This window comes from Delphinapterus leucas, chromosome 1 (genome assembly GCF_059928025.1).
Source record: "Delphinapterus leucas isolate spDelLeu-1000000601 "Yukka" chromosome 1, BTC_Dleu_Yukka2, whole genome shotgun sequence".
Classification (NCBI taxonomy): Eukaryota; Metazoa; Chordata; class Mammalia; order Artiodactyla; family Monodontidae; genus Delphinapterus; species Delphinapterus leucas.
This window is the reverse complement of record NC_143129.1, coordinates 35,613,015-35,630,872: the sequence shown is the minus strand read 5'-3', so window position 1 is coordinate 35,630,872 and position 17,858 is coordinate 35,613,015. Positions and strand designations below refer to the sequence as shown.

The 17,858-nt window shown below is 36.5% G+C and overlaps 1 protein-coding gene across 1 annotated transcript in view; it reads left to right on the top strand.

Moving 5' to 3' along the window:
* The window catches only part of WDR64 (WD repeat domain 64), a 147,027-nt gene that overhangs the window by 121,271 nt on the left and 7,898 nt on the right, over positions 1-17,858 (top strand). Inside the window, exons 23-27 of the mRNA XM_089907955.1 lie at positions 326-435; positions 11,071-11,259; positions 13,681-13,786; positions 16,497-16,577; positions 17,413-17,526. Of these exons, the coding sequence (XP_089764081.1) occupies positions 326-435; positions 11,071-11,259; positions 13,681-13,786; positions 16,497-16,577; positions 17,413-17,526 (600 nt within the window). The remainder of the gene's footprint in view (positions 1-325; positions 436-11,070; positions 11,260-13,680; positions 13,787-16,496; positions 16,578-17,412; positions 17,527-17,858) is intronic.

Below are 17,858 nucleotides of genomic sequence, written 5' to 3'. Positions count from 1 at the left end.
ACTAAGACTTTTCTTTCATCTAGTCATCTGTTTATCCTCAACTAAATGAATTGCTAATCCTCAATTAAATGATAAGTTTCTAAAGATGTAAGATAGTTCCTGTCCCAGGGATATGTATAGATTAACAAATATCTATAAATAGAATTTTTGGTACCTCAACAAGCAAAAGAAGAGATAATTGGGGTGGGCATTTCAGTGTCTTGTGCAGATGTCCACACCATTCATTCATTAGCTTAGCTCTTTAATGATTAATGTTTTTTTGCTCAAGATTGAATTTGAATCAGTACATACTTATTACATGAGATATGCTTTATTGTTGCTCTAGAAAGTCAAACAGCTGCTGTCCTGGCGTGCTCATTCTTTAGAAATTACTCAAATAATCTATGTAGAAGACAAACAAGTGGTGCTGACTGCCTCCATCGATGGCTCAGTGAGGTATGGACCTTCATATAGTGAATTCAGGGTGTGAGAGGTAAAGGATTTTAAGCTAAAGTTTGAGTATATACCATAAATGTAATCTTTTTTTTTTTCTGGAGAAAACAAACATTTTATTTTATTTTTAACAATTTTATTGGAGTATAATTGCTTTACAATGTTATGTTAGTTTCTGGTGTATAACAAAGTGAATCAGCTATACACATACATATATCTCCATATCCCCTCCCTCTTGCGTCTCCCTCCCTCCCTCCCTATTCCACCCCTCTAGGTGGTCACAAAGCACCTAGCTGATCTCCCTGTGCTATGCGGCTGCTTCCCACTAGCTATCTATTATACATGTGGTAGTGTGTATATGTCAATACTACTCTCTCACTTCGTCCCAGCTTACCTTTCCCCCTGCCTGTGTCCTCAAGTCCATTCTCTACATCTGCGTCTTTATTCCTGTCTGCCCTTAGGTTCATTAGAACCACTTTTTTTTTTTTTAGATCCCATATATATGTGTTAACATACGGTATTTGTTTTTCTCTTTCTGACTTCACTCTGTATGACAGACTCTAGGTCCATCCACCTCATTACAAAAAACTCAATTTCATTTCTTTTTATGGCTGAGTAATATTCTGTTGTATATATGTGCCACATCTTCTTTATCCATTCATCTGTCGATGGACACTTAGGTTGCTTCCATGTCCTGGCTATTGTAAATAGTGCTGCAATGGACATTGTGGTACATGTCTCTTTTTGAATTATGGTTCTCTCAGGGTATATGCCCAGTATTGGGATTGCTGTGTCATATGGTAGTTCTATTTTTAGTTTTTTAAGGAACCTCCATACTGCTCTCCATAGTGGCTGTATCAATTTACATTCCCACAAACAGTGCAAGAGGGTTCCCTTTACTTCACACCCTCTCTAGCATCATAAAAGCAATCTTGATTAAAATAAATAAACAAACAAATAAAACATGACACAAAAGGGCTTTGAGAAGGTAACCACTGATTTGCAATTCTTTTCCACACCCAAGGAAATGAGATGTCATGCTCATCAACATTAAAAGGATAATAGATACTTTCAATACAAGTGTTCTTACAGAATTATCTCAAATCATTAAGCAATATGGGTAGCTAAGAGATAGACCCAAGCCCAGAGAAGACCATAGGATACATAGGATCAGAAGTCATTAAAAAAAATCATAGGAAAGAACAACTAATACTGAGAAAAGTGAAAGTGAGCTAATTGTTTCAATGACAATGTGATTGATATTACAAAGCCTACTTGTTTTTATGGTTCTTTTCTTCCTTGGTTGCTTCACCTGCTTCAGAGGGGTGAGCACGGTGCTGCAATTGGAGCAAACAGAGATGATTTACTAGGACTGTAATCAATTACATTCTCTAGAGAGCTTCCCTTCAGGATCAGCTTTCTTTTTTAAAATTGAGGTATAATTTATATAAAACATTATATTAGTTTCAGGTGTACAACATAATGTTTCAATATATGTATATACTGTGAAATGATTACAATAAGTCTAGTTAATATTTGTCACCATACATAGTTACAAAAATTTTTTTTGCTTCTAATGAGTACTTTTAATATCTACTACCTCAGTATTAATAACTATAATGGCCATGCTCTACAAAGCCTACTTGTTTTTAATTGCCTAGTAATACTAACTATACATACACAAAATGCTAAAAATACATACACATATACATAAAGAAAAAGGAAATTTTATGATCATTATTGAGACAGATTGCTACATATTAAAATGTCTTAAAATCATGATAATGAGGAGGAGGAGACAAGACAGCAGAGAAGAAGGATGTAAGTTCCCTTCTTACAGAAACACCAAAATTACAACTAACTGCTGAACAAACACCAAGAAAAAAAGCTGGAACCTACCAAAAAAGACACCTTACATCCAAAGACAAAGAAAAAGCCACAACAAGATGGTAGGAGGGGTGCAATCATGATAAAATCAATCCCATACACTCCAAGTGGGTGACCCACAAACTTGAAAATAATTATATCACAGAAATTCTCCCACGGAGTGAAAGTTCTGAGCACCATGTCAAGCTCCCCAGCCTGGGTGTCTGGCAATGGAAGGAGGAGCCCCCAGAGAATTTGGCTTTGAAGGCTAGTGGGGTTTGATCACAGGAATTCCACAGGATGGTGGAAACAGAAACTCCACTCTTGGAGGGTGCACACAGGGCCTCATGTGTACCAGGACCCAGGGAAAAAGTGGTGAAATCATAAGAGACTGGGCCAGACTTACCTGCTAGTATTAGAGGTGGGGGCTGGCTATGGCTCACTGCAGGGACAAGGACACTGATGGCAACAGTTCAGGTGAGTACTCATTGGTGTGAGCCCTCTTGGAGGCTACCATTTTCTCAAAAAGACCTGGCCCCACCCAACAGCCTGTGGGCTCCATTGCTGGGATGCCTCAGGCCAAACAACCAACATGATGGGAATACAACCTGAACCATCAGCAGACAGGTCACTTAAAGTCTTCCTGATAAAACAGCCACCTGATAAACACACTGCTTGACAAGGCCCTGCCCACCAGAGGGACAAGACCCAGCTCCACCCACTAGTGGGCAGGTCCAAGTCCCTCTCACCAGGAAGCCTGCACAAGCCTCTTAGACAGCCTTATCCACAAGAGGGCAGACAGCAGAAGCAAGAAGAACTACAACACTGCAGCCTGAAGAACGGAAACCACAATCACAGAAAGTTAGACAAAATGAGATGACAGAGGACTCTGTCCCAGAAGAAGGAATAAGATAAAACCCCAGAAGAGCAACTAAGTGAAATGGAGATAGGCAATCTACCTGAAAAAGAATTCAGAGTAATGACAGTAAAGATGATCCAAGATCTCAGAAAAAAGAGTAGAGGCACAGAGACAGAAGATAGAAGAAAGAAGAAATGTTTAACAAAGACCTCAAAGAACTTAAGAACAAACAGAGAGGAACAATACAATAACTGAAATGAAAAATACACTAGAAGGAATCAATAACAGAACAACTGAGGCAGAAGAATGGATAAGTGAGCTGGAAGAGAAAATGGTGGAAATCGTTGTAGAATAGAATATAGAAAAAAGAATGAAAAGACATGAGGACAGTTTAAGAGACCTCTGGGACAACATTAAACTCACCAACATTCACATTATAGGGGTCCCAGAAGAAGAGAGAAAGGGCCTGAAAAATATTTGAAGAGATAATAGCTGAAAACTTCCCTAACATGAGAAAGAGAAGAGTCACCCAAGTCCAGGAAGTGCAGAGAGTCCCAGGCAGGAAGAACTCAAGGAGGAACATGCCGAGACACATATGAATCAAACTGACAAAAATTAAAAATAAAGAGAAAATATTAAAAGCAACAAGGGAAAAACAACAAATAATGTACAAGGGAACTTCCATAAGGTTATTGGCTGATTTCTCAGCAGAAATTCTGCAGACCAGAAGGCAGTGGCATGATATATTTAAAGTGATGAAAGGGAAGAACCTACAACCAAGAAAACTACCCAGCAAGGCTCTTGTTCAGACATGATGGAGAAATAAAGCTTTACAAAAAGCTAAGAGAATTCAGCGTGACCAAACCAGCTTTACAGAAATGCTAAAAGAACTTCTCTAGGCAGAAAAGAAAAGGCCACAACTAGAAACAAGAAAATTATGAATGGAAAAGTTCACCAGTAAAGGCAAACATGCAGTAAAGGTAGGAAATCATCCACACACAAATATTGGCTTGGCCAAAAAGTTCGTTCAGTGTTATGAAAAACCTGAATGAAATTTTTGGCCTGCCTAATAGTATATCAAAACCAGCAATTGTGATAAGAAGAGAGTACAAATGCAGAATATTGGAAATGTATCTGAAATTTAAGAGACCAGTAACTTAAAACTTATTTATATAGAGACTGCTTTATCAAAACCTGATGGTAACTGCAAACCAAAAATCTACAATAGATACACACATAAAAAAGAAAAAGGAATCTAAACATGACAGTAAAGTTAGTTATCAAATCACAAGAGAAGAGACCAAAAGAGGAAGGGAAGAAAAAAGACCTATGAAAGCAAATTCAAAACAATTAACAAAATGGCAATAAGAAATATATTTCAATAATTACCTTGAATGTAAATGGATTAAACGCTCCAACCAAAAGACATAAGTTAGCTGAATGTATACAAAAACAAGACATGCATATATGCTGTCTTCAAGAGACCCATTTCAGATCAAGGACACATACAGACTGAAAGTGAGGGATGGAAAAATGTATTCCATGCAAATGGAAATCAAATAAAGTTGGAGTAGCAATACTCATATCAGAAAAAATAGACTTAAAATAAAAACTGTTAAAAGAGACAAAGACAGACACTACATAATGATCAAGGGATCAATCCAAGAAGAAGACATAACAATTGTAAATATATATGCACCCAACATAGGAGCACCTCAATATATAAGGCTAATAGCCATAAAAGGAGAAATCAACAGCAACACAATAAAACTGGGGAAATTTAACACCCCGCTTTCATCAATGAACAGATCATCCAGACAGAAAATCAATAAGGAAACACAGGCCTTAAATGACACATTAGAACAGATGAACTTAACTGATATTTATAGAGCATTCCATCTGAAAGCAGCAGAATACACATTCTTTCCAAGTGCTCATGGAATATTCTCCTGGATAGATCACATGCTGGGCCATAAAGCAAACCTCAAAAAATTTAAGAAAATTGAAATCATATTAAGCATCTTTTCCAATCACAATGCTATGAGATTAGAAATCACCTACAAGAAAAAAACTATTAAAAAAAAAAGTGGAGCCTAAACAATATGCTTCTAAACAACCAATGGATCACTGAAGAAATCAAAGAGAAAACCAAAATATACCCAGAGACAAATGAAAATGAAAACATGATGATCCAAAACATATGGGATGCAGCAAAAGCAGTTATAAGAGGGAAGTTTATAGCAATAAAATTGTACCTCAGGAAACAAGAAAAATCTTAAACAAACCACCTAACCTTACATGTAAAGTGACTGGAGAAAGAAGAACAAACAAAACCCAAAGTTAGTAAAAGGACAGAAATCATAAAGACCAGAGCAGAAATAAATAAAATAAAGATGAAGAAAAGAATAGAAAAAAATCAATGAAACTAAAAGCTGCTTCTTTGAAAAGATAAACAAAATTGATAAAGCTTTAGCCAGACCCATCAAGAAAAAGAGGGAGAGGGCTCAAATCAATAAAATTAGAAATGAAAAAGGAGAAGTTACAACGGACACCACAGAAATCAAAGGATGGTAAGAGACTAGTACCAGCAACTATATGCCAAAAATATGGACAACCTAGAAGAGATGGACAAATTCTTAGAGAGGTACAATCTCCCAAGACTGAATCAGGAAGAAATAGAAAATATGAACAGACCAATCACAAGTACTGAAATTGCAACTGTGATTTTAAAACTTCCAACAAAGTCCAAGAACAGACGGCTTCAGAGATGAACTCTATCAAACATTTAGAGAAGAGTTAACACCTATCCTTCTGAAACTATTCCAAAAAATTTCAGAGGAAGGGACACCCCAAACTCATTCTATGAGTCACCATCACCCTGATACCAAAACCAGACAGTTACCACAAGAAAAGAAAATTACACACCAATAACACTGATGAACATACATGCAAAAATCCTCAACAAAATACTAGCAAACATAATCCAACAATACATAAAAAGGATCATACATCATGATCAAGCTGGATTTATTCCAGAGCTTCAAGGATTTTTCAATAACCGCAAATCAATCAGTGAGATACACCACATCAACGAATTGAAGAATAAAATCCATATGATCATCTCAATAGATGCAGAAAAAGCTTTTGACAAAATTCAACACCCATTTATGATAAAAACTCTCCAGAAAATGGGCATAGAGGGAACCTACCTCAACATAATAAAGGCCATATATGACAAACCTACAGCTAACATCATATTCAATGGTGAAAAGCTGAAATCCTTTCCTCTAAGATCAAGAATAATACAAGGATGTCCACTCTCTCCACTTTTGTTCAACATAGTTTTGGAGATCCTAGCCATGACAACCAGAGAAGAAAAAGAAATAAAGAAAATCCAAATTGGAAAAGAAGAAGTAAAACCATCACTGTTTGCAGATGACATGATACTATACATAGAAAATCCTAAAGAAACTACCAGAAAACTAGTAGAGCTCACCAATGAATTCGGTAAAGTTGCAGGACACAAAATAAATACACAGAAATCTGTTTCATTTCTACTAACAACAAAAGATCAGAAAGAGAAATTAAAGAAACAATCCCATTTACCATCGCTTCCAAAAGAATAAAATACCTAAAAATAAACCTGCAAAAGACCTGTACTCTGAAAACTAAAAGATGCTGATGAAAGAAACTGAAGATCACACAATCAGATGGAAAGATATCCCATGTTCTTGGATTGGAAGAATCAATATTGTCAAAATGACTATACTACCCAAAGCAATCTACAGATTCAGTGCAATACCTGTCAAATCACCAATGGCATTTTTCACAGAACTAGAACAAAAAATCTTATAATTTGTATGGAGACACAAAAGACCCCAAATAGCCAAAGCAATTTTGAGAAAGAAAAATGGAGCTGGAGGAATCAGGCTCCCTGAATTCAGACTATACTACAAAGATACAGTAATCAACACATATGGTACTGGCACAAAAACAGAAATATGGATCAATGTAACAGGATAGAAAGCCCAGAACTAAACCCATGCACCTATGGTCTATTAACCTATGAAAAAGGAGGCAAGAATATACAATGGAGAAAAGACAGTCTCTTCAATACATGGTTCTGGGAAAACTGGACAGCTACATGTGAAAAATTAGAACTTTCTTTAACACCATATACAAAAATAAACCCCAAATGGATTAAAGAGCTAAATATAAGACTGGATACTATAAAACTCTCAGAGGAAAATATAGGCAGAACACTCTTTGACATAAATCGCAGCAATATCTTTTTCAATCTGTCTCCTGGAGTAATGGAAAAAAACATAAACAAGGGGGACTTAATTAAACTCAAAAGCTTTGAACACCAAAGGAAGACATAAACAAAATGATAAGATGACCCACAGAATGGGAGAAAATATTTCTAAACAATGTGACCGACAACAGATTAATCTCCAAAATTTGCAAACAGCTCATGTGGCTCAATATCAAAAAAATTAAACCAATCAAAAAATGGGCAGAAGATCTAAATAGACATTTCTCCACAGAAGACATACAGATGGCCAAGAGGTACATGAAAAGATGCTCAGCATCACTAATTATTAGAGAAATGTAAATCAAAACTGCAATAAGATATCACCTTACACCAGTCAGAATGGCCATCATCAAAAAGTCTACAAATAGCAAATGCTGGAGAAGGGAAAAGGGAACCCTCCTACACTGTTGGTGGGAATGTAAATTGGTACAGCCACTATAGAGAACAGTAAGGAGGTTACTGAAGAAACTAAAAATTGAGCTACCATATGACCCAGCAATCCCACTCCTGGGCATATATCCTGAGAAAAACATGGTCTGAAAGGATACATGCACCACAGTGTTCATTGCAGCACTGTTTACAATAGGCAAGACATGGAAGCAACCTAAATATCCATTGACAGATGAATGGATAAAGAAGATGTGGTACATATATACAATGGAATATTACTCAGCCATTAAAAAGAAAGAAATAATGCCTTTTGCAGCAACATGGATGGACCTGGAGATTATCATACTAACTGAAGTAAGTCAGACAGAGAAAAATATCATATGATATTGCTTACATGCAGAATCTAAAAAAAGAAAATACCAATGAACTTATTTACAAAACAGAAACAGACTCACAGACTTAGAGAATGAACTTCTGGTTACCAGGGAGGAGGGGAGGGGGGAGGGATAGATCAGGAATTTGCGATTGATATGTACACACTGCTATATTCAAAACAGGTAACCAACAAGGACCTAGTTAATAGCACAGGGAGCTCTGCCCAATACTCTGTAAAAACCTAAATGGGAATATAATTTGAAAAAGAATAGATGCATGTATATGTAAAACGGAATCACTCTATTGTACACCTGAAACCAACACAAAATTGTTAATCAACTACACATCATTATAAAATAATTTTTTTTAATTACATTTAAAAAATCATGATGATGAATTGTCCTTTTAAGGGCATAAAGTTACATAAGACCAAGAGAGATAAAGAGGCTTCAAAGTGTTTTAGAGAGTTCAAACATAATGAAGATGAAAAGGAAGAAATATTTTATGTTGCATGAATGACTCTGGTCTGAAATTCAAAAGATTTTAGCTAGCTGTATGAGCTTGAGGCTGGTGATTTAGACAGGGACAAGTCCATGTAGCATGTAGCAGACATTGTTCAGGGTTTGGATCTTCACCTTGAAATAAATAGCCACCAAAGGATTTTAAGTGGGTGACTAACATAATTTGAGTTACATTTAAAAAATAAAAATGTGTGGAGAATGGATTTTGGAGCAGCAAAAGTGAGAACAAAGAGACTAGTTAGATGTCTGTGGTGAATATAGTGGCATGAACTAGGGGAGTGGTAACAGTGCTGGGAATAAATATTTTGCATTTGAGAACTATCTAGGAGGTAAAATCCAGAAGATGTGAACTTTAACTGACAGAGAAGGTAAGAGATAGATGTCAAGAATGACTCCTGGCATTATAAAACTAGGTGAATATTGGTGCCATTCATTGAGAGAGGAGACACTAAAATAAAAAAGGAAAATATTTGCAATGTGGAAAGGTGAAAAACTTAGAAATGTTGAGTTCAAGGTGAATCTTTGGGGTAAGGTCTTATTTGAGGGCAAACAGAACTGTTTGCTCTGTCAAAGAGGAGATCTGTTGTTTTATTCGTAGAAAAAATGAATTGACATGAAAATTACATGTAATTATTATAGAAATATATATATTTCTATAATTTCTATATATTCTGAAAAATATATATATTTTTCACAACTCTGTCCCTTGAGTCTCTGCTCCAGCTTATTTTCAGCTACCTGTCATCAGAAGTGTTACTTGGGCACTGTAATGCACAAACACACACACACACACTCCCCATGTTACATGTGTGCACACTTCTGTTGTTATAAGCATTTCCTGCTCAAACCAGTTATCCTTGGCGTGGAGAAATTACTCTTACAATTCCTTCAAGTGAAGTTATCCCTAAATACTCAGTTCAAAAAACCTAGCTCTATTAGTAGCTATCTCAGAATACAGTTCTCTTCATAAATAAGTCCTTCTGCTAATACTTGCTGCCACTTTCTAAAGGAGTAGGCAGTTTTAACACTCTAAATCTTGTTTGTCAAAAAGGTTGATTTTGTAATAGGAAAAAGCATAATAAAAGCTTAGCTCTGGGACAGAGGATAGAAAGGGCTAAGGATTCATATCTGAGGCTCAGAAATTCAGGCTGAGAGAGAGGATCAGTCACTTGGGAGAGTTTCACATGGAGTAGGAAACACCACAAAACAAGGAGACCAAACGTTACTTCAGTCCTTGCCTCCAGAAGAATGAATTTAGGGTTGTCCTAAAGTTAGTCCCTTACCCCTCTAACTTCTGTGTTGAGAGGGCTAGTCCATTTCACTTTGGTCAAGCCTCTGGGAAGTCCATGAAAACACCTATGTAGCATTGGGGAATTGAAATATGGAAGGAATGGTACATTCTCAGGACACTGTCAGGTGTGAGGTTTCCTGACTGGATACCTCTGTTTTACCTACTCCTCAGTGCCTACCTCTTTGATCTGGGATACCACTTGTACTTTGTGGAGTCTACTCTTAATTCATTTCGATTATTCTTCTCTAAATCTAATTCATTTAGGTTGTTCATTTAGATTATTATTTTTCTTCTGGGTCATTGAGGCAGGCACATTATTATTGTTTCCATCATATGAAATTTTAAGCTTGAAATCAAGACAGAAACAGAAGATCTGCCAAACAATAATTTATTTGTCTTATTTACGTATTAGCACATACTCCTGCTAATGACATTCTGTATGACTTTAAACCATGTGGGCTATTTAGAAGGACTTCTTGGAGTGACATAATGCATATGTATAAAGAACCACTTCTTCTCCCACTTTATTGCAGAACTCAGTTGTAAAAAATAGTATGGTGTTTCCACAATAGTAGTAAATGTAGATGGAGGTTGAGATGATTTTGGTAAGAGTGAAACCATTAGTAGCTATCTCCTCTCATAAGTTCTATTGATGCTGATACAGAAAGTAGACAGCTGAGATATGACCCATTCTACAGCTTAATTCAACTGACAAGTCAACATGATGAGGTTGAACAAGTGTTGTTATTTTGGGAAAAATCTATTTCTTGTCTTCTGGGTTTAATAAATGATTATCCTAAGTATAGATTTAAATTGACATTTCCAAAATTGTTGTAGATTAGATTTCTAACTGATAAAAATGTTTGTTATGATTAGCTCCATATATTTAATAGGAAGAGTCCTGGACCCAAGTTTAAAATACCTGTTGGGCCAGTGAAAATCTACATAAATGATCTAATAAACAGAATAACTTCTACTGAATTCCAGTTACGTTCTTCTCCCTACTTTTGCCTTTCCCCAGGCTCTGGCATGCTCTCAATGGTCATTACTGTGGATATTTTGGACAGCGAAGAATCTTTGAAATATCACAGACAAGTGATTTTATTTTGCCTTGTGATGTTAATGAATATCCCATAGAAATAAAAGAAGAAAGCAAGTTCACAGAGAAGAAGCAAAATTATGAATATCCTCTGGTATTTGACCGGCAAAGGTAAGAGAATTTGGTTTCCCTTAGATGAGAAGATGAAATTAAACTATATGATACTGTGACACATAGGATTTAATCAAACAAAGACCAAAGAGGCAATTGCTTAAGCAAAGGCACTAAACAGTGAAAGACTATGTTAGTCTTTCAAGGCTTGGAGTCCAGGGAGTAATTAGGGAGGATATAGTAGGAAATAAAATGAGAAAAGTCTATAGGGGCCAAAGCACAGTAAGACTTTTATGGGCCAACGTAAGGATTTTTAACTTTACAGAAATCACTGTGACAGAATACCTAAGGGGAAGAGCAGGTCTGAAGAAAAAGGTGGTAAGTTTGGTGTTGGACAGGTTTAAGTCTGAGGTGTTTGTGGGACTTCCAAGTGGATATATTTAATGAGCAGTGAGATCTGTTTGGAGCTCCCAAAAGAGGTCAGAGTTATAGGTAAAGATTTTGGTGTCATCTGCACAGTAGTATTTTCAATGTGGAAAAGTCACTTATGTCCTGTGTATAGAGTGAGAAAAAAAAAACCAGAAAACTGAGGAAGAAATCAAGAAATAGCCTGTAAAGAGCAGGCCAAAGAAGAAAAAAACAGTGAAAAACATTAAGGAGTAGCCAACATGTTGATAGTCATAAACAAGTGGTGTGATGGAAATCAAGGGAGGAGAGAATAAGAAAAGTGGTAGAGAGGACACGTTTGTAGAATGTGGCAGTGAAGTCACATAGGACAAGAGAAAAGTAAACACTGGTTTTGGCATGTCTGTCAGCTGAAAGGTCACTGATGATTCTAGAGAGTGAAATTTCGAAGAGTGATGGGTAAAAACTCACATTGTCTTGGTTGAGAAATAAATAGGAGACGTGAGGTGATGACAGTACAGATTACTTTGCAAGGAAGTCAAATAGCTGTAAGGATGAAGAATAGTTTGTTTCATGAGTTTGATTGTTTGTGGGGGAGACTTGAGCATGCTTAAAGGCATAGGGGAGGGAGGATAGTCCTCCAGTAAAGAATAAAATATTGGTCAAAATGTGTTTTATGCTTTTGCAAAGCTCAGTCCTGGTTTTGACCATGGCTGAATCTTTGTTATAATGGAAGAGGTTGGTGCTCATTTGAGCTTTCAACATCAGCAAAGCTCAGCCCTAGATTATAGATGTCTAAATGTCTAGCCCTCACAGGACCAGACTGCCTAGACTGGTAATATCCAGCAGACCAGAGCTGGAATAGCTGACAAGATGAGTCCAAAGTGGGAAGAATCAGAGAGGACTGTCTTAAATAAGGTCCTTTAGGGAAATCCTAAGTGGGTCAAAGCTGGGGAGACACAATGCCATCATCTAGTCCAAAAGTTGGTAGAATGGCTGTAAATAGGAATTGAAGCTGAGTCACAAACCACACAGAATGTGGTGCAAAACAGGAACAGTTTGGGAACAATTAACAAGGGTTCCAAATGACTGCCAAAATCCCATTGCAGTGTTCAAGGCTTGCCTTAGCTGGGCAGTAAGGAACACTGGGGAGGAAGTCTGGCTAAAATGTAAGAGGTGGTATAGTAGAGCCAAGGCTCATCAGGATATGATAAAGTTCACCAAGCAAAGTTGATCAATCTCCTCGGGTAATTGCTGAGCCTTGAGCATCCATGTATCTTAGTACTGAAAACACTATATTCTAATTTTGTTAATATGCATTCCTTCATTATTCTCTGAGTTCCTTGAGGACAAGAACCATGTTTTATACATCTTTATATACCCAGTTCTTAGTTCAGTACTTAGCACAAAGTAGGCACTCAAAAGATATTGTGGAACAAATAAAGAATGACTAGTGGAGAACATTACAAGCAGACGCAAGAGATATAAATGATAGATACAGAAGTTTGAAATGATATGATATATTTGGGATAGCTTAAAGTAGGATATGTGTTCACATTTTGTTATAAGTAAATAATTATGTCTTGTGTGTAGCAAATCAGGCCTTCTTCTGTACAAGTACTGCATTTTAGAACATACTACTTATTATCTTTAAAAAATGTTTTAATACTTGGTTATAACTTTTAAAATATATGCATAAGTAAGTTTTAACTATAGTGGGAGCTGACCTGAGTCACAAAAAAAAATCAAGCTTTGGTTTTATACCAGAGATTTCCTCATCCTTACTATACAGTTCCCCCCCCCCCAATGGCTATTAATAAATTTAACTACATGGAATGTTCAGGTTTAGTAGACATCTCTGTGGTTTCTTTGGAGGGAAATCTGGGAAGCCAAGTGGAATAAGAGTTAAGTGCAAAGGTCACATGGTTAGGACTGGTGCCATGGGAGCCAAGAGAATTTGGAGGCCCGGACAAAGAAGTACGTGATGGATACTTGCTGATTAGGCAGAAAATAAAAGGCGTGGGCATGTCCTTAACTGTTCTTTTTGTGAGTGTGTATGTGTATCTTTATATGCAGATGGAAAAAAATGAGCTCGATGTCTTTGCTCTTCAAGCGTACACCTCCTAAGGCCTTTGAAGTGGAACATGATTTTAAGTTTTTCAAGTCTCTTTCTTCTCCCAAGGTAACCTTAAAAAACAAACAAACAAACAAACAAAAACTTTTGCTTTTGGTTTTTTGAATTTAGATGTGCCCGGTGTATTAGTTTTCTGTCGCTGCTGTTACATATCCCTGCAAACTTGGTGGCTTAAACAATACAAATTAGTTATTTCACAGTTCTGTAGATCAAAAGTCTGACTCTGGTTTTACTGTGTTGCCAGAGCTGTTTCCTTTCTGGAGGCTCTAGGGGAGAATCTCATACTCCTTAATTTGTGGTCCCCTTCCTTCATCTTCAAAGCCAGAAATGTTGCAACTGTCTGCCCATTCTTCTGTGGTCACATGTCTCTCTGACCAGTGGGAAATGTTCTCTGCTTTTAAAAATTCCTGTGACTAGATTGGGCCCACCTGGATAATCCATCACAAGGTTCTGAACCTTAGCCACATCTGCAAAGTCTCTTTCGCCAAGTGAGGCAATATATTCACAGATTCCAGGTGAGAGGAGTAGGGTGTGAATATCTTCGGTTACCATTATTCTGCTTATCACAGATAGACACACTTTTCTTCTGTGCAGAAACAGGAGAGAAATGTACACTGTTATTTATTCTATTTCAATTTCTAAAATTTCTAAAAAACGGATATAGCATGAGTCTTTAGGCTAAGGTCTGGCATTAATTAATTAAAATGGATTTCCTCAAGATTTTCAACAATACAAACCAAACTTACCTCCCATTTCTAACCTACAGTTGCCCAACCCTCTGTAAATCAGACTAATTGTTGTTTTCCTGAACATTTCTCTCAGTATTTTGTCCCTATAGTCCACCTGGTGTACCCTTGGCATATCCATGATCTCTCTCTGTCAAAGTCCATCCTACTTTGTAACTGACAATGTATTAGTATCCAGAATAGGAAAAAATCAGTAAGTAGAAAAGGTAGTCCAATTTAAAAAAGAGTCAAATACTTGAATAGATGCTTCACAAAAGGAAAAAAATTACCAATAAATACATGAAAAGATGCTCAGCCTCATTAGTAATCATGGAAATGCACATCAATAATATTATAAGATAGCATTTTACAGCCACCAGCTTGGCAAATATCAAAAAGTCTGACAATTGGTGTGCATTTAGAACAATCAGAACAATAATCTGCTAGTGGAAATAGTGTAAACTGCTAGAATCACTTTGGAAAATTATGTGACAGGCATTATCTAGTAAAGTTGAAAATAGGCATACTGTGCTGAGTAGAAATTCTTGAGCATGTGTTTGGGAGGCAGGAACAAGAGAGCTCAGAGCAGTATTGTTTGTAACAGCAAAAACCTGAAAGCAGCCTAAATGCTCATCAACAGTATACCTGGTAACTAAATTATGGCATATTTATAAATTGAAATACTATGGCACAGTAAAACTAAATGAACTAGAATAGCACTCACCTACACAAATGAGTGTTTGAGACATACTATTGAATGAGAAAAGTTTTGCATAAGAATACATACATAGCGATTTCATTTAGATAAAAATAGAGGAGAGGCAAAACTAAATAAAATATTGTTTTGGCAAAAAGCATAAAAGGTAAAATTGTATAAATAAAAGCAAGAGAATTAAGAATATAACATTCAGATTATGTTTGAGAGCAGATGAAAAGGACTGGGAATGGCACACTGAAAACCTCAAAGTTGAGGGTATTGTTCCAATTTGTAAAACAGAGCAGTGTTCATTATGTCATTATTCTTTCACAGCATCAACTTCATGTTTAATAAATATTTAACACTTTCCAAATGAAACAATTTCTATAAACCCTAGCTTTCTGTCCAAACGGAACTCAGTTTCTCCCAGAGGACAGGCTGACAGGCAGGAAAGGGACTGGCTGTGGAATGTAACAGACTTAGGTTTAATCTTAGATGTTATTTTCTCTAATAACTAATAATCTAATCCTTCAAAGAGTTCTTGTGAGGATTAAATGAGAAAATATATATGAGGTACATCGTAGGTACTCAATAAATGTTAATTCCACTTTCCCCAAAGGCCCCAATCTCTTCTTGCTTTGTGTCTCATAACATGTTCACTTACCATGTTCTACACTGAACTAGAATTATTGGTATACTTACTCTTGCTTCTCACCTCCACCAATAAATCATAAGCTCTTTATGGGCAAAGATACATGTATAGCATATAAAAATTCCTCAATTTTGTTGAATAGCACAACCTAAAAATAAAGATTGATATTCACTTTTAATATTTTCTTCCAATTTGAAGAGATAAATTTTTAAGTAATTTAACTGAAATATTAAATAAATTTGGGGAAGTCTTTAGAAATGTTTTAAAGCTCTTGAAACAACTGAATGCCCTCTTCTTACCACACCTTTATCTTCTCAGTTTGTTGGTAAAATAACAAAGGGTTAATGCTTGAGGTAAAATACCTTTTACTAAGGAATCTCTGATTTCTACTAGCAATTTTGTTTTGCCCATTCCTTTTCATTCTCAATTGTGTAATATTTATCAATTCACTTCTTTTCTGTTAATTTCTTTTTGATATATTGTTATTAGTAATAATAAAACAATAGCACTAACTTTCACATTTAAGTAGCACATCACTATGTGCATTTGATCCTCATAACTCATCAACAGGGAAAGAATTTGCTTAAGCTCATGCAGCTAGTAAGTGACAGAATTTGAATCCAGGAATTTTGCCACTGATGTAATGTGCCCTTTTCATTAAACATTCACTCCTCTGCTTTGCAGATTCGAAGACATGCCTTGGAAGGTTTCATGACTGAAAACAGAGAGGCAGGGATTGTTTTTGGTTCTCTGCCTATATATAGGGTGAGTTGGAGGTATCTAGGAGTAGAGTGGTTACAGAACAATAGGGAATCTGACATCTCATCCCTGACCCTGGGCTAAAAAGCAAGGTTGGAGAAAATCACATAACCAAGCAGAATGATGCTTCCATAAACATGTTGTGTCCGATCCCAGAGAAGTCTTCAGTTCTGTGTGTCAATGGCCTTGACCACTTGTCTCTGTCATTCCACACTAAACAATACTACAGAAAACTATTTCAAACTTTACCCTGGCTCTTCATCACCTAGAGGATAAAATCCAGATGCCTTTACCCTGGCATACAAACCTCTCATGATCTGATCTCTGCCTGAACTGTATAACCCCACTTTCCACCACATTCTCCCATGTACCCTATACTCCAGCTATGCTAAATTACTTACCATTCCTTAAGCATCACTGTTCTTTCCTCTTCTTTGACTTTGCCTGTGCTGCCCCTCTGCCCATAACTCATCCACCACTTGTTTCCCTCCAAATCCCTATTCATCCTTCAAGTCTCCAACCCAGATAACCTGTTAAATTAAAGAATTAATTAACCAAGAATAATAAACCAAAGACAAAATATTACAACTTAATCTTAACCTATTGTTTCTTAAAATGTTACTTCTCTTTCCCAAGAACATGTTGATACCTATTACAGGTATCAAACACTTAAACTACAGATGATGCTAAGGGTAAAGTATCAGAATTAATAGTGGGCTCCTGGGAAGGTGGGTATATTTTAAAGCAGTTGGATCTTCTCACTCCCTATCCCCCAACCTTGAATTCACATTACAGAAGTTAGCACTTTAAGTATGTCTAACTCCTTGTTTATGGCTTCTAGGTACCAAGCCCCACTAGTCTAAGATTTCTTCCACTAATTGGTTCAGAGGCACAAAGGGACTCTTCAGATGGCATTCCAGGAAAGAAGAAGGGAAGCCATGTTCAACATGAAAGAGTGAGTTAGTACTTAGAATTCCATAGTGTATCCCATTTCTGTTTGGATTGTTTCTTATTTCTGGGTCTAAAATTATCTCAGTTCCTACTTGGTTTACAAATATTCCAGGATGCATGTGTTTTATCTTAGTGAGATGGAAATCCTGAATTTCCTGGACAGACAGAAAAATCAAACAAGACCTCTGAGCCTGAAAAAGTAAAACTTTCTGAGAGCTAATTTCAGACTTAGGTTCACTGACTAATTTTAAAAGCTAGGCAGTATGACATGACATATCTGAGGGCTGTGTAGCCATCCTTGCTTCCTAACTTATTGTACCTGCCTGATGGAGCCAA